The 27,235-nt window shown below is 46.1% G+C and overlaps 1 protein-coding gene across 3 annotated transcripts in view; it reads left to right on the forward strand.

Moving 5' to 3' along the window:
* The window catches only part of SLC66A2 (solute carrier family 66 member 2), a 175,518-nt gene that overhangs the window by 13,952 nt on the left and 134,331 nt on the right, over positions 1 to 27,235 (forward strand). For all 3 annotated transcript variants that reach the window (XM_040353845.1, XM_040353844.1, XM_040353846.1), the window contains exon 3: positions 26,988 to 27,121. In XM_040353845.1, the coding sequence (XP_040209779.1) occupies positions 26,988 to 27,121 (134 nt within the window). The remainder of the gene's footprint in view (positions 1 to 26,987; positions 27,122 to 27,235) is intronic.

Consider the following 27,235-nt stretch of genomic DNA (forward strand, 5'->3'; position numbering starts at 1 on the left):
CTCCATGCCCCGGGTGGCAATGGTGGGTGTGTGAGGGGGTCCTCCCACACAGCCCGCCCTACCTGCTCCGCTTTGAAGCCCAACGGGGCAGAGGGACTCCCTATAAGGGAGTGAGAGGATCTAGCCCGCTCAACCAGCCCCGTTAGTCCTTCGCCTCTCTTTTTAGAGACCGCGTGGTCAAAGTGCGTGCATGTTAACCCAATTTCAAGTGCGTGTGTAAGTGTGGTGTTTTTTTGTGGGGGGGGGGGGTGGGCGTACTAAGCGCAGGCTTACCTCGCATAGCACACCCACCGGGAGCCGGGCTGAGACCACCAAACTCAATTCACATGTAGCCGAGACCGGGATCCGAACCCCTAGCTGCAGAGGTGAATGGCTTGTCAGCGCAGTGCCAATCGCGTTGAGCCACCGCAGCTCCCGTGTTTACAGTATACTCTACTCTCCTACAAGTACACTACGCTACACTGCCCTGTACACACGATCGGTTCATCCAAAGGAAACGGACTGATGGATTTTTTCATCAGATATCCGATGAAGCTAACTTTCATCAGTCTTGCCTACACACCATCAGTTAAAAAAACGATCGTGTCCAACGCGGTGACGTAAAACACAACGACCTGCTGAGGATAATGAAGTTCAATGCTTCCAAGCATGCGTCGACTTGACGATCGTTTTTTTTTTTCTATCGGTTAGTTAACCATCAGATAATTTTAAAACCAGTTCCTCGTTTTTTAACCGATGGATAAAAAAACGATGCGGCCCACACACGATCGGTTAGTCTGATGTAAACTGTCCATCAGACCGTTTTCATCAGACAAACCGATCGCGTGTATGCGGCATTAGGCTGTGTTCACACATATGCAATGCGGGAAACCTGTCCGGGTTCCCGCATCGCATATATCTGGCAGGCAGTTCACACTGCACTCTGCAAAATGCTGTGGGTGTCACGAGAAAGTTAATGACACCCACAAATTGGATCGCAGGGCGAACTGTAAAAATCGAATCGCATGGGTGTGAAAACCCATGTGATCCGATTCCAGTGCATGCCAAAAAAAAGGTCCTGCACCGTTTTGGTCCGAATGCAATGCAAATTCAGCCCTACAAACTGTAGGGCTGAATTGGCATCGCACAGATATGGCATGTGATGTGTACAGCAATGCGATGTCTGGCATTGCATATGTGTTCACCCAGTTTAAAACACAAGTATTTTGATTTGTCAGGTAAACACAAGGTCTGGCAGGTTTCTATATGACCTTGGTGCTCTGAGCATTCCAGCCTGATCACTTATTATTCTCAACGATCAGCAGATCATGGGTGGGAAATGTTAGCGGACATAGACTAGTTAATGTACAGTTTGTAATGATCTATACCAATGGACAGTAACCCATAGCAACCAGTAACAACTTAAAGATAAACTCCCGGTATGATCTTAAATGCATACATGCTTGCATTGGTCCAGTTTGTTCCCTTATGCACATGACCTTATGCACATGACTACTAGGGCTACTTAGAACTGCTCTTTTCACGTATTCGCACCAGCATCACACAGATGGAACAGCCGCAGGTGTGTGCTGGGAGGACACAAGTGCTGTAGCACCACATAAGTGAACTAAGGCTGGCCATACATTATACAATTTTATTTATTTTTCTTTTTATATTTATCAAAACATTTATCAAAACAATACAAAACAATACAATGAGGTCAAACCTAAACACTTTCAATTTGTATGCAATCGGGCAAGCCTTTGAAAATTGTATAATGTATGCATTTGTGGTTCAACTGCTGTTTTCAGTGTGCATGCACTGTGCATATGCAAAAAAATAAATAAATCAATGAATGCTCCATATCTGCAATGGCTTTTCACCATGTGTTAGACCCCTTTCACACTGAGGAGTTTTTCAGGCGCTACAGCGCTAAAAATAGCGCTGCTATACCACCTGAAAAACTCCTGCACTGCATACTCAATGTGAAAGCCGGAGGGCTTTCACACTGAGGCGATGTGCTGGCGAGAGGGAAAAAAATCTCCTGCCAGCAGCATCTTTGGAGCGGTGAGAGGAGCGGCGTGTATACCGCTCCTTCCTATTTAAAACAATGGGAAATTGCGGTAATACCGCTCTGCAGAGGCGCATTGCGGGCGGTATTAACCCTTTATCGGCCGCTAGCGGCCGAATCCCGCGGCAAATCCGACGGTATAGCCCCGCTATTTTTAGCAGCACTATACTGCCACCGCGCCTCCCGCCCCAGTGTGAAAGGGGCCTTAGTGGTGACTATAGGGAGCGGTCCTGAAACAATGTCTGGAACTGGTAAAGCTTTTGCTGTGGGGTGTTACTGATTTTCATAACAATGAGTCGGCCCGTTGCCCTGCACTTTGGCATTCAACTTTTAAATCACAGAAAAAGGGTCAGCTTGACCCAAGTGCTGAAATTTATTGATTTATTGTGAGTTTGTACACTCTTGCCAAGCTTTGACTGAAAGTGATTTGGCATAGTGAGATGAGCACATGTAAAATAGAAGTACTTTGGGATGTTTACGTGAATATTTCCACTACTGCTCCCCAGTGATGAATATACAGGCCGTCCCCGGGTTACAAACAAGACACAGACTCTAGGCTTGTTCTTAAAGCGGTGGTTCACCCTCAGTGACACGATTTTACCATCGAGACAGGCATTGTAGCGCGAGCTACAGTATGCCTGTCCCGATTTTTTTTACCCCCGTACTCGCTGTGTACTCGTACATTATAGATTTCGGCTCCCGCGGGGAATGGGCGTGCCTATGGAGAGGGAGGATGATTGACGGCCGGCCCTGGCACGTCACTCTCCCCGAAGACAGCCGGAGTAGGTCTCGGCTCTTCACGGCGCCTGCGCACAGGCTATGCGCAGGCGCCGTGAAGAGCCAAGCCTATTTCGGCTATTTCCGGAGAAGCGTGACGCGCCAGAGCCGGCCGTCAATCATCCTCCGTCTCCATAGGCACGCCCATTCCCCGAGGGGAGTCGGTATCTTCGATGTACGAGTACACGGTGAGTACGGGGATAAAAAAATCGGGACAGGCATACTGTAGCTCGCGCTACAATGCCTGATTTTATGGTAGAAGAAAAAAAAAATTATTTTTGGGGTTTATAGGGTGAACCCCCGCTTTAAGTTGAATCTGTTTTGTAAGTTGGAACAGGTACATTTTTTTTTTTTTTTGTAGCTCCAGACAAAAAATCTATTTTAAACTTTTTGGAAAACATAGGGAAGGGTTATCACCCCTGTAACATTTGTTTTGCTGTCTGTGCCCCTATTCAGAAGATTTCACCTCACTTTCTGTCCTAATGACAATTGGATTTTGAGTTATTAGGGCAGGGGTGTCAAACTGGCGGCCCTCCAGCTGTTTCAAAACTACAAGTCCCATGAGGCATTGCAAGGCGTTAGTTACAAGCATGACTCCCACAGGCAGAGGCATGATGGGACTTGTAGTTTCGGAACAGCTGGAGGGCCTTCAGGTTGACACCCCTGTATTAGGGAAACAAGGACTGGTGATAAAGCATCAGTGGAGACACCTTTTCCCCATATTGACTATTACAGAAGTGAATTTCCCTTCCTAGGGGTAGATTTCCTCTCACTTCCTGTTGTCTCCCTATTTTTGTAAGTCGGACGTTTGTAAGTAGGGGACCGCCTGTATAATGCATGAGCAGCACTTAAAGTACCCACAAAATCCTGACGTCGTGAGGTCCATAAGAATGTGCATTTGAACATATCGGTCTTTTTTAAAACCCATATAACATTGGCCCAGATGGATTTTTATTCAACAGAAGTTGCATAGTCTTAGGGCTAGATTCAGGTACAGTTACGCCGGCGTATCAGTAGATACGCCGTCGTAACTCTGAATCTACGCCGTCGTAAATTTAAGCATATTCTGGAAACCAGATACGCCTAAATTAGGCTAAGATACGAGCCGCGTAAGTCTCCTACGCCGTCGTATCTTAGGGTGCATATTTACGCTGGCCGCTAGGTGGCGCTTCCGTTGAGTTCGGCGTAAAATATGCAAATGACTAGATACGCCGCTTCACGAACGTACGTGCGCCCGTCACAATTAGTTACGCCGTTTACGTTAGAGATACGCCGGCGTAAAGATAAAGCTGCTCCCTAGGTGGCGCAGCCCATGCAAGGTATGGACGTCAGAACACGCCTATCTTTTTAAGTTGTTTGCGTAAGTCGTACGCGAATCGGGCTTGACGTAGTTTACGTTCACGTCGAAACGGCGTACTTTGGAGCAATGCACACTGGGATATGTCCACGGACGGCGCATGCGCCGTTCGTAAAAAAACGTCAATCACGTCGGGTCACTAGACATTTACATAAAACACGCCCCCCTCATCCTCATTTGAATTAGGCGCGCTTACACCGGCCCATTTACGATACGCCGCCGTAACTTAGGAGGCAAGTGCTTTGTGAATACAGCACTTGCCTCTCTAAATTGCAGCGGCGTAGCGTAAATAACATACGCTACGCCCGCACAAACTTACGTCCCCCTACCTGAATCTAGCCCTTTGTTTTTAGTAAGTCGGTTGTTCAAAGACAAAGGGGTTTATTTACTAAAGCTAGAGTGGACAAACGTAGTCACAGTTCTGCAGAGAAACCAATCGGCTTCTAACCACAGCTTGTTTAATTAAAGGGGATGTAAAGGTTTGTTTTTTATTTTCTAAATAGGTTCCTTTAAGCTAGTGCATTGTTGGCTCACTTACCTTTTCTTTCGATTTCCCTTCTAAATGTTTTTTTTCTTTGTTTTCTTTGTCTGAATTTCTCACTTCCTGTTCCTCATTAGTAAGCTGTTCTGGCTGACTAACCTCCAGCCAGAACAGCTGGGATGATGGAGGCAGGTTTACTGAGGAGAAACGGGAAGTGAGAAATTCAGACAAAGAAAAACATTTAGAAGGGAAATCGAAGTGTAGCCCCGGGCTACTTTCAGAGCTGGTGCTATGTTAAATTTTGGGGGAGAATTCAGAGAAATAGTTGGCTCTGAATTCATCTGATTGTTTGTTTAAATTTGGGTCTCTGCTTTAGCTTGGTGGCCTAAGTCCGGGGACTTAGGCCACCCACCGGACAGCAGGTGGCAGCAGAGGGGTCAAGTACTCCTGAGTGCCACTCCTTAGCGGCCAGTGAGAAGTTGGTTGTCTCGCTGTGCATGCTGGGGAGGGTTATAAAAGGGGCAGACGCCGTTGCCTTGAGGTTCGTCTTCTTCCTCGTGTGATGCACACCATTGGGGTAGCCACTCCACGACACCCCCACATATGGCCCTCCTGGCCGGGGTGTGCGTGGGTAGCAGTGTTCCTGGACCACGTTGGCCCGGAACAACTGATTTGCTGTACGGGCCCAGTGTTTGACTGGGTCCCCAACTTGGAGGGGTCCTGAGCTGTCCGTCCATTTGGAGGAGGCTGACCGATGAGGAGTCTGTCCGAAGGATACCAAGCACGAGGCTGGTGTTCCAGGAGGGGTCTGTCCATTCATCGGGGACTACCTGGGATCTGACAGGCTGGATGTTTGTCGCCTGTCAGACGCTAACTTACGAAGAACTACCTGAAGGAGATCTGGGTGCTGAATCTACAGAGAGGATTCTGGACCATAATTGTCTCCATTCTTTTGGGAGGGTCTGTGGCAGAGACTTGATCCTAAGTTCGAGTGACACTCTGACTGCCAGGCTGGTGAGAGAGGCCTGTCCAGGTGCGCTACACCCACTCCGGCTGGAGTGGCGAAGTATAGTATTGTTGGAAGCAGGACGGTTTCCCCGTATGCAGTTACACCTGGTCTGCTGTCTTCTATTTGCTATCCCTTCACCTTTCCACTGTTTGACCGTTTTTTATCCAGCTGGGTAATAAAAGCACAGAAAGACATTCCCTTTACTACAACTCTTATCAAGTACCCTAGACAGCGGAGATACAGAGGTAACATGCCACCCAAAACAAACCAGCAGCTCCTTCGGGGGTAGTGCTACAGAAGGAAAAGGTAAGTGAACCAACAATGCACAAGCTTAACCACTTAAGGACCGCCGCCTGTCGATATACGTCTACAGAATGGCACGGCTGGGCAGATGGACGTACCGGCACGTCCTGTACATCTACCCAGCCGTGGGTCGCGGGCACGCGCCCGCTACCCGGCCCGAAGCTCCGGGGACCGCGGACCCGATCACCGCTGCAGTCCCGCGATCGGTCCCCGGAGCTGAAGAACAGGGAGAGCCGTGTGTAAACACAGCTTCCCCGTGCTTCACTGTGGTGGCGTATCGGTCGAGTGATCCCCTTTATAGGGGAGACTCGATCGATGACTTCACTCCTACAGCCACACCCCCCTACAGTTGTAAACACACACTAGGTTAACTCCCAAACTGCAACTGTCATTTCCACAATAAAGAATGCATTTTTTGCTGTGAAAATGACAATGGTCCCAAAAATTTGTCAAAATTGTGCGAAGTGTCCACCATAATGTCGCAGTCATGAAAAAAATCGCTGATCGCCGCCATTAGTAGTAAAAAAAATTTTGCAATAAAACTATCCCCTATTTTTATAAATTTTGCGCAAACCAACCGATAAACGCTTATTGCGATATTTTTTTTTTTTTTACCAAAAATATGTAGAAGAATACGTATCGGCCTAAACTGAGGAAAAACATTTTTTTTAATATATTTTTGGGGTATATTTATTATAGCAAAAAGTAAAAAATATTGATTTTTTTTTTTTATTAAATTGTCGTTCTATTTTTGTTTATAGCACAAAAAATAAAAACCGCAGAGGTGATAAAATACCACCAAAAGAAAGCTCTATTTGTGGGAAAAAAAGGACGCTAATTTTGTTTGGGTGCCACGTCGCACGACCGCGCAATTGTCAGTTAAAGCGACGCAGTCCCGAATCACAAAAAGGGGCCTGGTCCTTTACCTGCATTTTGGTCCTGGGGCTTAAGTGGTTAAAGGAACCTATTTAGAAAATAAAAAACAAACCTTTACATTTTGAGCTTTAGCAATACAACCTGGAAGCTGACTACTTTTGCCCTCCCTAGCTTTAGTAAATAAACCCCAAAGTCTGTTATTGATAATTGGACCGTACGTAGCAAATGGTCCTGACATTCCTGTTACAGCATTTGTACAGGGTGCTTGCAAATAACTGCAGTCCAAAAAGGTAACATAAAACGCGCCCCCCCTTACACATTTGAATTGCGCGCGCTTACACCAGCCCCATTTACGATACGCCGCCGCAACTTACGGAGCAAGTGCTTTGTGAAAACTGCACTTGCTCCTGTAAGTTGCGGCGGCGTATCGTAAATACGATCCGCTGCGCCGCCGTAAGAATCTAGCCCAAAATGTATTTTATTGGGCTTTTATGTGATGGACCAACACAAAGTGGCACATAATTGTGACGTGGAAGGAAAATGATAAATGGTTTTCAAAGTGTTTTACAAATACTTGAAAAGCGTGGCGTGCATTTGTATTCAGTCAATACTTTGTAGAACCACCTTTCGCTGCAATTGCATCTGCAAGTCTTTTTGGGGATGTCTCTACCAGCTTGGGACATCTAGAGTGACATTTTTGCCCATTCTTTGCAAAATAGCTCAAGCTCTGTCAGATTGGATGGAAAGCATCTGTGAAAAGCAATTTTCAAGTCTTGCCACAGATTCTCAATTGGATTTAGGTCTGGATTTTTTTTTTTTTTTTTTTCCACTTCAGACTCCACCTCATAGAGTGTGCATTATATGCTCATGTTCGGCGCACCTGCCCATTGCATCTCTATGTTGGTTTTGCATCATAAGTGTCGCTTCTTCTTGTGTGAAAATTTTTTATTTTTCTTCGTTTTTTTTTTTTTTTTTTTTTTTTTATTATTATATATATAAATATATATTATTGTTATTTATTAAATGTCACTCCTCATATTTCAGAGGCACAAAAGGATTACATTTTTATTTTATCCCCCCCTTCTCCTTCCCCCCCCCATCCCCCCTATCTCACCCTAAACAATCTCCTATATCTCTAGTTCTTTCAAATTTTCTTCTAGTGTTTCTTTTAAGTATCTACCCTTAATTTTTCTGCATAACTCCACGATTTCTTGAAAGTCCTCCATCTATCCCATTTCGTGAGTTGTAAGATGTTATTACCCTCTGTGCCCTCTTTTAATTCTTCCATTCTGTAAGTTTCTTCGACCGCATCTATCCACTCCCAAATTGAGGGGCACTCCACTTCTTGCCACCTCCTTGGAATAAGTCTCTTAGCGGCATTGAGTAGATGCGGTACAAGCGTTTTCCTGTAACTTTTTATACCTTCCTCCCCCCCATGGAATAGGATGACCCATGGGTCCATCTTGATCTTTTTCCCCGTGATCTCTTCCACACAGGCCAAGATTTTTTCCCAATACCTCTTAACCTTGGTACATCCCCACCAAAGGTGTGCCATATTTCCTGGTGATCCACATCCCCTCCAACACTCTCCTGTCTGATCTTCTTTGAATTTTTTTAGCTTATCCGGGGTCATGTACCATCCGGATATGCATTTAAAACACATCTCCGCCGTTCGACTATCTACCGCAGAGGAGTGTGTCAGAGCCAACATTTTATCTATTGTGCCCTTATCCCGTTGTGTTCCCAATTCCCTTTCCCATTTTTTAATGAATGGAGGTATTTTCTGCTCATCCATCTTCAATAGAATTCTATATAGCTTTGAAGTAGTTCCTTTTGCTCTTTCCATGAAGCATATTTTTTCTAGGTCTGTTAACTGGTCTCCCGCTCTCAGTGGGCCTGGTAGATCCTGGATAAAATGTTTAAGCTGCTGGTACCTCCATTCATTAATTTCCATTAAAGTCTTTTTAGTTTTTAACTCGGGTAGTGTTATTATGTGACCCTCCCTTATTATGTCCCTTAGTTGTGCCGTGTCCTGTTTGATCCAATTCCCCCCGACTTGTGTTTTACCTGGTGCAAAATAATCATTATTTTTCAGTGCTATAAAAGGTGAATTATATTCCTTCTCAATTTTTTTGTAAACATTATCCCATATTTTAAGTGCATTTTTTGTTATTTCATGTGCGTTTTTATCTAGTGTTCTAAATTGAGGAGGATTCCATATAATCTTGTCCAGCCTCGTCTGTGCTAACTCATTTTCTAGACTAACCCACCTTTTTTCTTTGTTGGCTCTGGCCCACTCCACCACCCTTGTCATTACCACTGCATCATAATATCCTTTGACGTCCGGTACCGCTAAGCCCCCCTTTTTTTTTGGTTGTTTTAGGGTCTGGAGTGATATCCTATGTTTCTTATTTCTCCAAATGTAATTCATAATTATTTTTTTTAGAGCGGAAAATAGTGTTCTCGGGAGGGCTATGGGGATCATCTGAAATTTATATAATATTTTAGGTAAGATAACCATTTTGCAATAATTGATTCGTCCTATCCATGATATTGCTCTATTTTCCACTCTTTTTGTTTCTGTCTTAATTTCATTTAATAGGGGAATGAAATTTATCTTATACATTTTTTTTATAGAGTTTGCTAACAGTATCCCTAGATATTTGAGTTCTTTAACCCAGGCGAACTGGTACTTCACTTTTAAGAATTGCTCTTCCAATTTACTTATATTTATACTCATAATCTCCGTTTTGGTGAGGTTTATTTTGAAGTTCGAAATTTCCCCATATTCTCTACATAGATTTAATAGGTTTGAGATTGATGTTTTGGGTTTGTCCAAATAGAAGAGGATGTCGTCCGCAAAGGCAGAAAGTTTGTATTCCTCCTCTCCCATTTTGACCCCTTTTATTTCTTTGCAGTTGCGTATCCTGGCCAGCAACGGCTCCAAAGAGAGCACAAACAGGAGTGGCGACAAAGGACACCCCTGCCTTGTACCATTTTTCATTGAGAAAGTTTGAGATAGACTGCCATTTATCTTTATTTTGGCAGTGGGAGACAAATAGAGGGCTGCAATCCAGTCTATCATTCTCTGTCCAAACCCCATGCCTCTCAGAGTCAGCAACATAAGTCCCCAGTCTACTCTGTCAAACGCTTTTTCTGCGTCAATCGACAGAAGTAAACCTGGGGACCCTACTGCCTTCATTCTCTGGAGCAACAAGAGTGTTTTTACTCCATTGTCTCTACCCTCTCTACCCTGAACAAAGCCCGTTTGGTCCGGGTGTACCAGTTTTGTCATTTCCTGTCTAACTCTTCCGGCCAATACCTTTGCGTACAATTTTATATCAGTGTTCAGCAGAGATATCGGCCGGTACCCTGAACAGCTTCCTGTGTCTTTACCTTCCTTTGGAATAACGGTGATGGTTGCCTCTGATGCTTCTTTACTTAATTTATACTCTCTTCCAAGTCCATTAAAGTACTGGCATAGTTTTGGTAGAAGGATCTCCTTGTATTTTTTATAATACATCACTGTGAAGCCGTCCGGGCCCGGGCTTTTTCCAGTTTCTGAACTTGTTAATGCTAGTTTAATTTCATTTTCTGTGATAGGCCTATCCATCCCTTCTGCCTCCGTTTGATCTATTTTTGATATTCCTGCTTCTTTTAAAAATGTTGTAATCTTGTTTTCTTTCTCCCCTTTTTGCCAGTTCTTTTGTTCTACTGAATATAGTTTTTCATAGTATATTCTGAATGTTTCTGCAATATCTTTTGTTTTATGTAAGACCTTACCTTTTTCGTTTTTAATTTTGTCTATATAATTCCTAGATTTCTTTTTTTGTACCATCCGAGCAAGATGTTTGCTTGTTTTATTTCCCCACCTGTATCTTTCCCTTGCTATTGAGTTAAATTCCCTTTTTGTATCTTGATCTAAGAGTTCTTTAAGCTCATTTCGCTTGTTTACTAAGTTTAAATATAAGTCTTGTTGCTTTCCCATTTTCTTATGTTTTTGTTCAAGATTAAAGATCTCCTCTATAAGTTTTTCCCTTGTACTACTCTCTTCTTTCTTCTTCCTTGCTCCTTCAGCGATCAGGACCCCTCTTATCACCGCCTTATGGGCGTCCCAAAGTGTTGCTTTAGAGATTCCATCTATCTCATTTGTTTTAAAGTACTCTTCTAATTCTTTTTTAACCCTCAGGAAACTTTTCTCTTTGATTATTAGCTCCTCATTAAGTCTCCAGTTTTGATAGGGCTTTTGGTTCCCTGAGATATTTATGGATATGCTAATGGGGGCATGATCCGAAATCGTCATGGTTTCTATTCTTGTCTCGACCACCATTTCCAACATTCTATGGTCCACCAGTATGTGGTCGATCCGAGAATAACTACCATGGACCGGGGAAAAAAACGTGTAATCTCTTTGGCCTGGGTTAAAGATCCTCCATGTATCCACTAATTGATTTCTATACAAACTTTCCTTAACCTTTTTTAGTAGTATGTCTTGGGTATCTGATGTCTGGTAGGTTTTATCTACTTTCGGGTCCATACAAAAGTTTAAGTCCCCTCCCAGTAATAACTTTCCCCTCCTAAAATCTTTTAATTTCTCTAATATTCCCAACAGGTATTTCATCGGGGAGGTATTCGGAGCATATATATTTACAAGAGTGTATTCCTCCTCCTCCAGTTTTCCCCTTAAAAAGAGGAATCTCCCTTCCGGGTCTGTCATTCTATCTGTTAGAACAAACCGTGTCCCCTTCGCTATTCCAATTGCTATCCCTCTAGCTCTTTTTGAGATGGTATCTCCATAGTACCATCTGGGAAAGTCGGGGGAGTATATCTTTATGTTTGACCCCAATGTAAGATGGGTTTCTTGTAAGAAGGCAATGTCTGTCCTATACCTTTTCAACTCCTTTACTATCTTATGTCTCTTAGTAGGACTATTAAGGCCTTTGACGTTATAGGACAAACATTTAATCACTGGCATCCTTGTTTTCCTTTCTTCGAATTATGCTCTCTTCTGATTGTTTTGGTGAGATAGGGTTTCTTCCCTCCCTCAATCTCATCCCTCCCCTCCCTCCCGCCCCCCCCGTCCCCTCCCCCACCCTCCCGTCCCCTCCCCCTCCAACCCATCCCTCCCTCCTTCCCATCTCCTCCCCCCTCCCTCCCTCCCTCCCATCCCCTCCCCCTCCAACCCATCCCTCCCTCCTTCTCATCTCCTCCCCCCTCCCTCCCTCCCCCCCCTATTTGGCCTATTAAAGGCCTCTGGACCATCTTCTATGCCCTGGTCCAGATCGCTCTGGGTGGGGGTCTGAGATTGCCTCCCCCCTCTCCCGGTTTTCCAGCCGGGGGGGGGGGGGGGGGCGGGGACAAAGCCCCAGCCCGAGGTCAGCGGAAAGCCCGAGTCAGGGATAGAAAAGAGCATGTGAGGTAATGGCAAAAAAGAGGGCACACAAAAAAAAAGAAAAGAAAAGAGAAAAGGGGCAACTAGGGAGAACAGGGTAGAGTGGACAGGGCGGGAGTTTCCATTCTCCCCCCTCTCCCTCTCGTCCCCGCCCCCCCCCTACCCCCAACCTGGTAGGTCAGGAACCTGGATATCTAATTTCCTACAAAATTCCCTTAAGTCCTCGGGAAATCTTAGTGTCGCAGATCTCCCTTCCTTTGTTCCAATTAGGCAAGCAGGGAACCCCCAGTTATATTTAATGTTCGAGTCTATCATCTGCTTTAGGAGTGGTTTTAACAACCATCTCCTTGCCAGGGTTTCTGGGGCCACATCCGTGAATATCTGCAGCTCCGTCCCTTCAAACACTATCGGGGGTTGTCCCCTCAGTTTCTTCCAAATTGCTTCTTTATCTTCATAAAATCTGAACCTTATTATGACATCTCTTGTTCGCTCGGGGGTCGCTCTTTTCGGGTTTCCCACTCGATGGACCCTTTCGATTCCAATTGGGTTGTCTATTGTTCTTTCCAGTATTGGATTGAATATCTTCTGCGCTATTGGCCTGAGGTCCTCGTCCCTCTTCTCTGGTATGAATCTTATCCTTAAGTTTTGTCTCCGACTTCTATTTTCCTGGTCCTCCAATTTGTAGAGAATATGCCTCTGTTGTAATTGAATCTGATCCATCTGGGCTTTTAGTGCGTTTGATTCCTGTTCCTGTTTCTCTATTTGTTCTTCTGCTGTTTCGATTCTAGAGAGCATGTGGACAAAATCTGTCCGTAGATTCTGTATTTCTCCTTTTATCACGTTTTCCAGCCTTAACAACATCTCTGCCATTTCTCCCTTTGAGGGGGACTGAGTGTCTGCGCTTCGTTCATCCATCCTGCTACTTTCCAGTCTGCTTCCTGTAGGCCCCTCCTCTCTTGATTCTATAGATGTTTCTCTGGAGTTATCACTCTGGGGTTTCTTATTTTCAGCTTTTTTGATTTTGTTCGCTTGTTGTTGCTTTGTTACCCCCTGGGCCTCAGGGACTCGCGGACTTTCCCCTCTTGTCACAAATGGTCTTATTGAGCTTGTTGCTGTTGTATTACTTGGAGTAGTTGGGGGTCCCCCCCTTGTTGATCTACTCGTCATTCTGCTCATCTTAGTCTCCTTCCTTCTAATTCTCTTCCCCAGCTTGGCTTCCTATTCCCAACGGGTTAATAAAGAATCCAATGTCTGGTACTCTACCCAGTATGACCGGGTCTTATCCCCCTTCAAATTTGAATTTTCTTTGGTTTTCTTTCTCATTCACTCCCCCTGAGAAAAAATAATATATCTTAATCTCTGCTCAGAAGGTTTATTTGACCAATATCTGAGGTCCCCAGCACAAAATAGAACAAACACCAAAGAAAAAGGAAAAAGGGAGAGAAGACCGAAAGGAATGGACATAAAAGGAGAGAAAGAAATAAAAAGATGAAAAAGGAAGAGTGAGGGCCAGAGCAAAGATGCTCGTTTAACCCAATCAAAATTCACGGTTCTCAGTAAGCTTATGAGTAAACTGTATTGGTGTTCTTATATCAGGAGATGAGTTTTATATTTAATAGATTGATTCTAAAAGTCATTTCCCTTTCGCACCTTTTACTGCAGTGCAAGTTTTATCCTTTAGGTCTTCTCACCATGTGTTTCAGATGCTATCACTTGAGCTTATGCAGTCTTGAGCTTATGCAGTCTTGGTGGTACATTATATATCTGCATACACATGTCAGTGGATATTTAAGACCATATTATCACCATACTTTTAGTGCCTTTGTTTCACATTTGTTTCAATTTTCACTTTTCTGTTGGTTTCCCGTACTGAGATAGTTGGTAACTATTAAATAAAATCACTTTTTTTTCCCACATTCTCTGTCCTCCTTAGCCTCTCACTCAGTGTCTTCCCCTCTCCACATCTCCGGCGTTTCCTATATGCTTGCAATTCTAGCAGTACATTTCTCTGGGCTGGCTTTCCATCTAGCTGTTTACCTTTGCAGTTTATACATGCGGGGGGTGGCTATGCTTGCCTGGACTCCTAGCTCCATCCGCCCGCTGTATAGCCCATCTCCTACCTTACTCCGTCCGTCTCCGCTCCTCACCGACCAATCTCTCATGTCCTCCGGTGCAGATGCGGGGGGGCCAACGGAGCCTGACAGTCGCTCCAGCCACGGTGGTGTCGGTGGTGTCGGCTCAGATCCCCTGGTGTGCGGCGGTAAGCCGCGCGCTTGTCAGCATGTGAAGGAGGGCGGTCCGTCTCCCGGCAATCCCATCGTTCTCCTCTCCCCCCACCTACGAGCGTGCTACGTTCTCACATGCACGTGCACGCCATACTAGGTCTGGATTTTGACTAGGACATTCTGACACATGAATATGATTTGATCTAAACCATTTCATTGTAGCTCTGGCTGTATGTTTAGGGTCATTGTCCTGCTGGAAGGCGAACCTCCGCCCCAGTCTCAAGTCTTTTGCAGACTCTAACAGGTTTTCTTTCTTGGATTGCTTTGTATTTGGCTCCACCCATCTTTCCATCAACTCTGACCAGCTTCCCTGTCCCTTCTGAAGAAAAGCATCCCGCAACATGATGCTGCCACCACCATGTTTCACAGTGGGGATGGTGTCTTCAGGCTGGTTTACATTGTTAGTTTTCTGCCACATTTAGTGTTTTTTGCTTTTAGGTCAAAATGTTCATCTGACCAGAGCACCTTCTTCCACATGTTTGCTGTGTCCCCCAAATGGCTTCTTGCAAACTGCAAATAGGACTTCTTATGGCTTCCTTTCAAAAATGGCTTTTTCTTGCCCCTCCATAAAGGCCAGATTTTTTGGAGTGTACGACTAATGGTTGTCCTGTGGACATATTCTCCCACCTGAGCTGTGTATCTCTGCAGCTCCTCCAATGTTACCATGGGCCTCTTGGCTGCTTCTCTGATTAATGCTCTTTGCCCAACCTGTCGGTTTAGGTAGATGGCCATGTCTTGGTAGGTTTGTAGTTGTGCCATACGCTTTCCATTTTCAGATGATGGATTGAACAGTGCTCCGTGAGATGTAAAAAGATGGGGATATTTTATTTGTACCCTAACCCTGCTTTAAACTTCTCCACAACTTTTTTTTTTTTTGAAAAATATTTTTATTGAAATATTTCAAACACAGTACATATTACGGTTAGACAGAACTAGACAAAAACAGCTCAACGTCCTACAACACTTCAGGAGAAAAAGCTGATACCTCAAAGGATAGCAACTTCTGCAGTGCAAATACGAGGTCTGGTTAAGATCTGCGGTGGCTAACATATACATGTAGAGTGGGGGGGAGAGAACGGGAGGTATGGGGAGGTGTCACCTCCGAGACCATGTTTTAACCAGCGGTTTCTGGTTCCTCCACCCAGACCCGCCAAATTTTTTCATATTTTTGTGGGCACCCACGATTGGCGTATGTGTCCTTATATAGGGGAAGGCTGGTATTCACCAGGCGTCTCCACTGCACCAGGGATGGGGGCGAGGGTTTTTTCCAATGCATGGCCACATTCTTGCGGGCGTAGAAGAGTAGTAGGCTAACTAAAGTGCGTTTTGCTGAGGTCCGAACCAGGTTTTCTATTATGCCCAAAAGGCATATCTCCATAGTTAGGGGCAGGTGAGTCCCAGCAATTCTGTTAGTCAGTTCTAAGACCGCCTCCCAGTAATGTATCACCTCTGGGCATTGCCAGAAGATGTGCGAAAAGTCCCCCGGGGAGTCGCCACAACGCCAGCACTCCTGTGAATGTGTGGGGTTCATTTTGTGTAGCCTGTAGGGGGTGAAGTATGCCCTGTGTACTATTTTGTATTGCACCAGTCTGTCACGAACCGACACCAGCGTAGTGAAGGGTAGGTCCCATACGTCATCCCAGTCGTCTGCGTCCAGTGTGGGGATGTCAGCTTGCCACCTGGCCCGCAGCCCGTCAAGGGGAGGGAGGGACACAAAGAGGAGGTAAGAGTATAAGTGCGAAGTGGGCTTCACATCACAATGGAATCTGAGTGTCCTCTCCAGCTCCGACTAGGCCACAATACAGGAGGACAAAGGAAACTGCGCCGAAAAGGCATGCGACAGTTGGTGGTACCGGAAATAATAGTGAGCGGGCAGATTAAAGTCGGACGATAGCTCAGTGAAGGGCCTCAGCACGTTTTGCGAAACAATATGGGAGATTAATTTCACGCCGCACTTTGTCCACGCAAGGGGATCCGTCAGTTTGTATATGTGATCCAAGGTAGGGTTATTCCAGATCGGGGCATTTGGCGAGATTTCAGTGGGCTTACATTTTTCAATGGTCAGGCCAGTTCGCCACGCCCGCAGAGTGGTAAGCATAGAGGGGGTCAGAGGGTAGGGCGCGCGAGGGCCCCGAAACAGCAGACACTGAAGGGCCTCCAACGAGCCCACCACCGACGCCTCAAGGGCAGTGGAGGTGTTCGTACCGTCCGGCCGCAGCCACCAAGCCGCCGTAACCAGCTGGGCGGCGAGATAGTATTTGTAGCAGTCCGGAAATGCCATCCCACCCTGCGTTCGCGGTCTCATTAAGGTAGATAGCTTATACCTCGGTGGGGAGCACCCCCAGATAAAGGAGGAGAAAAGTCTATTTAGTTTAGCAAAAAAGGACTTAGGTATCCACTGCGGCGAGTGGCGGAAGAGATAGAGGAGTTTGGGGACTATTTTCATTTTGAGAAGATTCACCCTCCCCCATACCGACAGAGGGAGGTTGCCCCATGCCTTAAATTTTGATTGGGCGTCTGCCAAAACCGGGGAGAGATTTAGGGGGATAAAGTCAGAGGCCGAAGTTGAGATAAGCACCCCCAAATATTTGAAAGTATCCACCCAGCAGAGGGGGCTATCAGGGGGGGAGGTAGATTTGGCCGCCTGGTCTATCGGGAACAGGAGAGATTTGGACCAGTTCACTCTGAGTCCAGTGACCGGAGCGAATGTGTCTAACACCGACAAGGCGCCCTGCAGGGAGGGGCCGGCATCATTCAGAAAAAGCAGCATATCGTCGGCGTATAGGGCCACCCTCTCCTCTAGCAGACCCACTCTGAGCCCCTTAACGTGACGAGATGTACGGAGCGCCTCCGCCACTGGCTCAATGGCGAGGGCAAAGAGGGCCGGGGAAAGGGGGCAGCCCTGCCTAGTGCCTCGAGAAAGCCGAAAGGGGACAGAAACCGCACCGCCCAAGCGCACCGACGAGGTGGGGGCCTTGTATATGACCTGCAGCCATGTTATGAATAGTAAGGGAAATCCCATTCGTCTCAAAGTCTCCCATAGGAAAGGCCACTCGACCGTGTCAAAGGCCTTTTCTACATCTAGTGAGGCCACAGTCCTCGTTCCGGTATTAACGTGTCGGGTATGAATGTTGGTAAAGAGTCGCCTGAGATTGACATCAGTGGACCTCCTGGGCATGAACCCCGTCTGGTCAGAGTCTATTACAGTAGGTAACATGGGGTACAGTCGCAGGGCGAGTAGCTTGGTAAGTACCTTAAAGTCGGTGTTCAACAGTGCAATAGGGCGGTAGGAGGCACAGGAAGCAGGGTCCTTGGGAGGTTTATATATCAGTGTCAAGTGGGCATGATACATAGAGGCGGGGAGGCCGCCCTCAGCCAGACACGTAGTGTAAAGCTGTGCCAATATGGGGGCCAGGAGGCCCACATGGGCTTTGTAGAAATCGAGTGGGAGTCCATCAGGTCCTGGCGCCTTGCCAGGTGGGAAGGACTGGATGGCAGCCTGGACTTCAAGAGCTGTAAATGGTTTCACTAGGGTCTCCCTCTCCTGATCAGAGAGCCAACCCAACGCTAAGGGGTCAAGCAGGTCGTTAAGCGTCTCAGGCCGGAAGCCCGCGGGCAACCCAGAGGAGTAGAGGGTCCTGTAGAAGTCGTTAAAGGTCTGCAGTATGTCTGGAGGAGAGGACACAGTCCCCCCTTCAGGGGTCTGGAGGAGAGATATGGTTGTGAGAGGTTGGTCGTGTTGGGCCATCATGGCCAGAAACCGGCCATTCCGGTCACCCTGTTCAAATGCCCTCTGTTTGCCCTTATGTATTTCCAGACGTGTCGCTTCAGCTATGTGCAGATGTAAGTCGCGCTGGGCCGCCATCATCAGATCAAAACGATCCGAGGAGGGGTCAGTATTATATGTGGCAGTGCGGTCCGCGACCCGCTGCTCTAAGTCCACCAACTGCGCCGAGTGTTGTTTTTTTACACTAGCTACAAAGGAAATGTACTGTCCCCTTGTATACGCCTTGAAAGTGTCCCAAACTACGTCCGGGGAGGCCGTGCCAGTATTACGCTCCCAGAAGTCAGTCAGCAGGGGGGATACAGCTTCAGCTATGTCTGGATGGTTCACCCATTGGGCGCCCAGCCTCCAGAGTGCGGCACAGCGTGAGGCCGGAGAGCGTAGCACTACTAATAACGGGCTATGGTCCGACAGACCGCTGGGAAGATAGTCCGCCTCCAACACATCCGCTAACAGTGCGGGGTTAGAGAAGGCCAGATCTATCCGGGACGCGGTCTTGTAGGAAGCAGAGTAGCAGGAATAGGCACGCACATCCGGGTGCTTCCACTGCCTGAGCCCAGGCCAGTAGGTCGGAGGACCGGGACTTTGGCGGAGTGGGTCTATCTAGTTCTTGGGACAGGATGGCATTGAAGTCTCCCATCATTATGACCTTCCCCGGGCAGAACGGTGCAATCTTATCTAAAACATCATACAATAGGGCTGAGGAGAAGGGGGGGGGAATGTACAAATTGACAACAATGTACCTCTGCGACCATAATGTAAAAACGAGGACCACATATTTACCCAGGGGGTCCGTACGGACTTCTTCAATTACACAGGGAAAGTTCTTATGGATAAGGATTGTCACCCCCCTAGCATACGTGGAATATGTAGCATGTATTGCTCGCTGAACCCAGGGTTTTTTAAGGGTCAGGATCTTGCTGCCCATGAGGTGAGTCTCTTGGAGTAAGATAAGTTGTACAGGGCGGGACTTTAAGTACTGGAATAGGGTGGCCCGTTTAAACTTGGAGTTAAGACCCCTGACATTCCAAGAGAGGATGGAGAATGAGTCAGGCGGGCGGTCAGCCATCTGGCAGGGGGGGTGGAGGGAGGGCAAGGTACCACATTAGGAGCATCTCGAGACACCCCAGGAGCAGCAGGACCTCGAGTACAGTACAAATCATGTCAGCAAAGCTTGTGCAGGGCACCATCCTTACAGAGCAAAAGACATTGAGCTTAACATAAACAGTGAACACAAAAAATAACAAACTTCCCAGGCACCGGGTGCCTATCCGACTATGTCCCATCTCTCTAGCAACTGCCGGAGGGGTGGGAATAGTTTTTCCCCAAACAGGAACAGTCAAAAACATAGGGTGTAGATGAGCCCTTAAATTGGGGCTCTACACGACATCCGCAAAGCTGCTCTCTCACAGCAGAGGCCTGCGGTCAATGTTCATGGACACAGAGCCCAAGTAAAATCGGGCGCAAAAAAAAAAAAAAAAAAAAAAATAGGACAGAAAAATTCAAAACAAAAATAAAAATAAAACTTGGACAGAGCACAAGTACAGGTGGGGGGGGGGGGGAGTTGGCGGCTTCGCGTGTCTCAGTTCTTGGAGTCCTGAGTAATGCGCCTTCATGTCGGCGCGCTGAGCATCCAAACTCCATGTAGTAGTATGGGCAGATTCCCGGCCTGGACAGGGTATAGGGGCCAAAAATCGGGGGGGTAGTGACCACCGGAGATACAGGCCGCGGTGAGGGAGCAAGGCAGCACCTTAAAGTGAAAAAAAAATAAAAAAAAATAAAATGTATGGAGGGAGAAAACAGGATAGTGAGGGGGAGCTGGATCTCTGTCCACAGTGTAAAGAGAGAGAGAAAAACCAGAATAAACTCATGGGGGGCACAAACGCAGTCATCTCCCCGCAGCGGCAGGATCAGGGACCAAGGGCAATAGCATCCAGCAGACATCGGATGATTGTGTCACAGTGGAATACCGGAGGAACATACAACAGTTCATCAGGACGATGGAGGGGAGGAAAACGATCTCCACCGAGATCCATGAGATCACATTCTGTTACCCCAAAAAACAGTAATAAATTTCACCCCATCTGGGGGGGGGGGAGGGGTTGCCCGGGGGAGAGAAGAAAACTAGCCGCCATACGTGCCACGAGGTATGAGTCATCCGCGGGCCTCCAGCCACGACATGGCCGCCTCCGGGTCTGTGAAAAAGCGCGTGCGATCCCCATCTATCACCCGCAACTTGCTAGGGTAAAGCAGGCTGAATTTGAGGCCTTGGTCTCGCAGACTTCTGCGCACCTCGGTGAAGGAGCGGCGCTGGCGTTGCACCTCTGGAGAGTAGTCTGGGAACAGCATGATCCTGGCTCCCTCAAACATCAGATCCCTCTTTTCCCTGGCAGCCGCCAGGATGCGATCCCTGTCCCGGTAATTGAGTAGGCGAAGCAGGAAAGGCCGCGGAGGGGCTCCTGGGATTGGAGGCTTAGGAGGAACCCTGTGTGCCCGCTCGACCACAAAGGTGGGTGGCATAGCTGGTAGGCCCAGCAGGGAGATGAGAAAGGTTTCAGTGAACTCCGCAGGCCTAGGGCCCTCCGCCCGCTCCGGGAGGCCCAGGATCCTGATGTTGTTCCTCCTGAGCCTATTCTCCGTGTCGATGGATTTCTCCTGCAGGGCTCTGACCTGTATCTGTAGGGCATGGAGATCCCTGGAGTCGGCCCTGGTAGAATCCTCAAGCTGAGAGATGCGGCCCTCCGCCTCGGCGAACCGGGCCCTGAATTTGTCCATATCATGCCTAATAAGGCTTACATCCGCCACTAGATGGTCGATCTTCACCATCACGGAGTCCCGGCCCTCCTTGATCGCTGCCAGGAGTTCAGCATGAGAGGCGGCTTGGGATGCCAACGGATTAGGCAGGGGTGGAAAATCAACAGACATCTCCAGGGCTGAGAGCCTCGTGGGCAAGATGGCCGTCGCGGCCCGAGCTCCTGGCGTCGAGGACGAACGGAGCTTGCCCGGCGACAGCGGAGGGGCTCTCGGGGTACCGGGTGTCTTCTTCCGCCCCAGGGTGCCTGCGGAACGGGTGCTGGGTGCAGGAATCTGCGCTGAAAGTTAGTCAGGATAAGGGTAAGAGCGGAGCTCAGCTAACGCACGTCTGCTCCCTTTCACATCTCGGCCACGCCCCCAACTTCTCCACAACTTTATCCCTGATCTGACTGGTGTGTTCATTGGCCTTCATGATGCTGTTGGTTCACTGAGGTTCTCTAACAAACCTCTGAGGGCTTCACAGAACGGCTATATTTATACTGAGATTAAATTACACACAGGTGGACTCTATTTAATTATTAGGTTATTTCTGAAGACAATTAGTTCCACTAGATTTAAGTTAGGGGTATCGGAGTAAAGGGGCCTGAATACAAATGCACACCACACTTTTCAGATATTTATTTGTAAAAAAATATTGAAAACCATTTTATAATTTTTCTTCCACTTCACAATTATGTGCCACTTTATGTTGGTCTATCACATAACATCCCAATAAAATAAATTTACGTTTTTGGTTGTAACGTGACAAAATGTGGAAAATTTTAAGGGATATGAATACTTTAAGGCACTGTAAATGCCTTTTCTCATGAGCAGTATATAGCAGTCTCATGACTTTTATCGGTGTCTGGTGAAAGCTTGTAGGAGGAGTTTTCATTCTCCTGACTGTCCTATGAGGCTGCAGGACCCCTGGTCCTCTGTCTGTATAATGATGACTGGCCCTGTGCTGATCACTCCAAAAACAAAAAGTATAAACTCTAGCAATACACTCCAGCATGTGCAGAGATTAGGAGATTGGGGACAGTGGAAGACGGGGAAGATCAGAGAAGACAGGATCAAGCAACTTTTTTACACAATGCAGAGGATTAACCCTTTAGGTTTCATGGTGCATATACACACTGATTATACTGTTTAAAGGGGTTGTAAAGATACAATTTTTTATTTATTTTTTCCTAAATGGCATCCTTTACTTTAGTGCAGTCCTCCTTTACTTACCTCATCCTTCGATTTTTGCTTTTAAAGCGGAGTTCCACCCAAAATTGGAACTTCCGCTTATCCCACTCCTCACCCCCTTACATGCCACATTTGGCATGTAATTTTTTTGGGGGAGGAGTGGGGACTTCAGGAGGAGGGGGACTTCCTGTCCCACTTCCTCTTTCCGCCGAGAGGCTGGTTAGGCGATTAAGCTTAATCCCCTACAGCAGCCCCTCCCTGTAGGCGATCGCCTAGGACACGTCACAGGTCCTAGGTGATCTCCTGTCCAATCAGACGTTGCAGCGCCGGGCCGAGTGCGCATGCGCAGTGCCGCTCGCGCATGTGCAGTGGGTGCCTGGCCGTGAAGCCGAAAGCTGTCACGGCCGGGTGCCCACAGTTGAAATGAAGACGCCAGCCAGGGAGGGGGGGAGAGGAGCGGAGCGGAGCCCCGGCCGGCGCGTCGCTGGAACGCTGGAGCAGGTAAGTGTATATTTATTAAAAGCCAGCAGCTACACTTTTTGTAGCTGCTGACTTTTAATAAACATAAAAATTGGCTGGAACACCCCTTTAGATGTCCTTATTTGTTCTGAGAAATCCTCACTTCCTGTTCTTCTGTCTGTAACTCCACACAGTAATGCAAGGCTTTCTCCCTGGTGTGGAGAAAGCCTCTTGAGGGGGGCGAGCAGGAGTGTCAGGACGCCCACGAACACACAGCTCCTTTCTCTATCTGCAAAATAGAGAGTGTCCTGACTCTCCTGTAGTCCAAGGGAGGGGGCGAGCATGACACTCCACACCAGGGAGAAAGCCTGCATTACTGTGTGGAGTTGCAGACAGAAGAACAGGAAGTGAGGATTTCTCAGAAGAAATAAGGACATTTAAAAGCAAAATGGAAGGATGAGGTAAGTGAAGGAGGACTGCACTAAGGTAAAGGAAGCTACTAGGGAAAAAAAATTGTACCTTTACAACCCCTTTAAGGCCCCATACACACTATTAGATTTTCTGCAGATTTTTGTCTTCAGATTTGCCAAAACCATGTAGTGCAAGGGCCTGTCTGATTGCATACAAATTGAAACTCTAAGGTTTGACCTAATTTTATATGGTTTTGGTAAATCTGAAGACAAAAACCGGCATAAAATCTAATGGTGTGTGTGTGTGTGTGTGTGTGTGTGTATGGGGTCTAACTTGTGACAACAGGGGCTGAAAACCAGATTCACATGTTTATGGTCCTGTTCACACTAGTGTCATGGCACGGCAATGTACGCCACACTATTCTTTATGGTGCATGTTAACATAAATGCAACATGGTGCAGTGTGATTTTTGAAAAGGTGCTTTATTTTTGGCTCTATGGACTGTATAATGGGAGTGCAAGAAAAAAAAACGTGCACACATTTTTGGCAGGCTTGGTGCTTAACTGCTAAACAAAAAAAAACATGATTATGCAGCAGCACTGGCGTGAACTTAGGCTTGGTCATACACTTTTTTTATTTAATTTTTTCTACTTCTTGACCTTTTTGGTGGCCCATTTTGTTGAAACGCTACCTCTTTGCTGTTCCTCTACGTGTGTAAAAAAACCTGCTTCCCTGCTGCGTGGCATGGTTTCTCCGGCAGCTCTTGCATCATTATAGGACATACGATCCAGCAGGAGGAAGCACAGTGTGCAGTGGGGGAAACGGGTATTGGACACATCTAAATAGTCAAATACTTACAGTGGCCAGGGAGCAGCGACAGGCAGGGCTTTAACAATTTGCTGCCAGAAAGGTAAGCGTAATCGCCCCCCCCCTTTTTTTTTTCTTTTATGGGTATGGTTTACATAACGAATGACCTGAAACTGACATTGCAGTATATTCTGACACACTGTGTGACACATTGCACCTTTTAATCCTGCTCAGAAGTACTGCTGGGCAAGTCCGAGCTGCTTTTCCCATAGTTGCTATGGTATTAAGAATACATGGCCTGTCATTTCACATGAGTGATAAATTGGTGTTCAAGGTAAAATAGGTTACCAGCAGCAATGGGATTGACAAGGAAGTCTTTCAGGTTGGCTGTCGCAGTTAAAGCTGAATGCCAGCCTTATCTTCAGTCTTGCTTAGTTTTACATGCTCTTCTCCTATACTGAAATTGCTTACCCTGATTTCGCTGCACACTCTGAACTTTTCAGTGTGCATTAGAAGCTGCAGCAAGTCAAAGCCCACGTCATTTGATTGCTGGAGGAAGTTTAGCAGCATATTGCCCTTTCCTCTTAAGCCCTACTGTCCCTCGCTCACCCTTTTTTTAATTGGATTTTAGCTCTTTAAATCATGGAGGCTCAGCGTTGCATGTGGGTATTACCTAGGGCAGTCTGCATGCAAATTCAGTTTGCATCATATTGCTCACACCACCAGACTGACATATGGCCATATAGGCTCTGGGTACTGGGCTTTAGAATCAGCCATGACACCTTCTCCTAAGAAACCTCTAAAGGGTAAGCAGTAAGAAGTGTGTCTATGTGTAATTAATTAATTTAATTAATTAATCAATAAATAATAATAAAAAATAAAAAAAAATGTTGTTGGTATGCTATGTGGAGGGAAACACATGGCAAACATATAGTGGGGGTTTTCTCAAATTTGACTGGAAATACCCTTTAACCGCTTGCCGACTGCCTAACGCAGCTATACGTCAGCAGAATGACACGGGCAGGCAAAGCCGTGTGTGTGTGTGTGTGTGTGTGTGTGTGTATATATATATATATGTATAATATAATCACACACACATTGCTTTTAATCCTGCCCCCTAGCGGGCTGCCGCGGTCTCCGTGACTGTGCCTGTGGACTCGCTGTCTGCCGGTGTCCCATGATCGAGTCACAGAACGGGGGGATGTCTTTTGTAAACAAGGCATCTCTCTGTTCTGCCTGGTGACATGTCACTGATCGTCTGCTTCCTCTCATCGGAAGCAGCGATCAGTGACATGTCACATGTAGCCACGCCCCCTAACAGAATAACTTCCTAGGACACACTTAACCCCTTCCCACCCCCTGATGGTTCACCCCTTCACTGCCAGTCACATTTATACAGTAATCGGTGCATTTTTATAGCACTGATTGCTGTATAAATGTGAATGGTCCCAAAATAATGTCAAAAGTGTCCGATGTGTCTGCCATAATGTGGCAGTCATGAAAAAAATTGAATATTAAAGTGGATGTTCCCCTAAAAATAAACTTTTAACATTGCATTTCCCACATTAATGACAATTAGAATCGGTTGGTTTTATAAAAAAAAAAAAAAACGTCCGTACGTACCGTTTGCTATATGCCTTCTCACCGCCGCTTCCGGGTATGATGGTGGGGCTGGGCGTTCCTAATTGATGGACTGGCATCTGACCGACGCATACATCGCGTCACGAAATGCCGAAAGAAGCCGAACGTCGGTGCGGCTCTATACGGCGCATGCGCACCGACGTTCGGCTTCTTTCGGCATCTCGTGACGCGATGTATGCGTCGGTCGGATGCCTGTCCATCAATTAGGAACGCCCAGCCCCACCATCATACCCGGAAGCGGCGGTGAGAAGGCATATAGGAAACGGTTCGTACGGACGTTTTTTTTTAAAATCAAACCAGCCGATTCTAATTGTCATTAATGTGGGAAATGCAATGTTAAAAGTTTATTTTTAGGGGAACCTCCACTTTAAAAATGCCATAAAACGACCCCCCTATTTTGTAGACACTAACTTTTGTGCAAACCAATCCAATATACGCTTATTGCGATATTATTTTATTTATTACCAAAAATATGTAGAATACCTATTGGCCTAAACTGAGAACAAATTCGCTTAAAAAAAAAAGGGTGTATATATATATCTCTTATATATATATATATATATATATATAATATAATATAAAAAAAATAAACATTTTTATATATATATATATATATATATATATATATATATATATATATATATATATATATATATATATATATATATATATATATATATATATATATATATATATAATATATAATATATATATATATAATACTTTTTTCAAAATTGTGGCTCGATTTTTGTTTATGGCGCAAAAAATAAAAACTGCAGAGGTGATGATCAAATACCACCAAAAGAAAGGAGCCACGTCGCGCAATTGTCAGTTAAAACGCTGCTGTGCCAAAAAGTGGCCTGGTCTTTGGCCAGCCAAATGGTCCGGGGCTGAAGTGGTTAAGGCCCCCAACCCCAATACCTAGCTTCCCTAATGGAAATTCTCTTTTCTTCAGCGATGAGACACAGGGGTCATTTACTAAAAGCAAATCCACTTTGCACTACAAGTGCAGTCGCTGTAGATCTGAGGGCAAGATCTGAAATGAGGGGAAGTTCTGCTGATTTTATCATCCAATCATGTGGATGCTAAAATGTTTTTTATTTTCCTTGCATGTCACCCTCAGATCTACAGCGACTGCACTCTCAAGTGGATTTTCCTTTAGTAAATAACCCCCACAAGCTAGTAGTGGAGCAATCTACATGCAAATACCACATGTGACACACTGCAAATAAGATACAAGACATCCTGTGCATTATTGGATGAGATTATGTATTCACTTGAATTTACAGAAAGAGTTTTAGTGTAGTCATTTTGGTGTTTGAGTACCATGACTTGGAATGCTAATTTGGACTGTCAACATTTCTATCTCAGGTTTGGACGCCATTTTGAATCCCCATTACTATGGCAGAGTATCATTATGATCGCCACCATGCTACTGATGCTGAAATTGTGCACAGAAGTACGTGTTGCAAGTGAGATAAGCACAAAACGACGTGTATTTACAGGTTGGTTATCATCCTATCTTCTTGTATGCCTGGGATTTTATTTTTATTTTTTCCCTTTTTATAAAAGAGCTGACATTTATCTGTTAGTGTGCCCCATGGGGAAAGGGCCTTAGT

The sequence above is a fragment of the Rana temporaria genome, chromosome 5, assembly GCF_905171775.1.
Source record: "Rana temporaria chromosome 5, aRanTem1.1, whole genome shotgun sequence".
Lineage (NCBI taxonomy): Eukaryota > Metazoa > Chordata > Amphibia > Anura > Ranidae > Rana > Rana temporaria.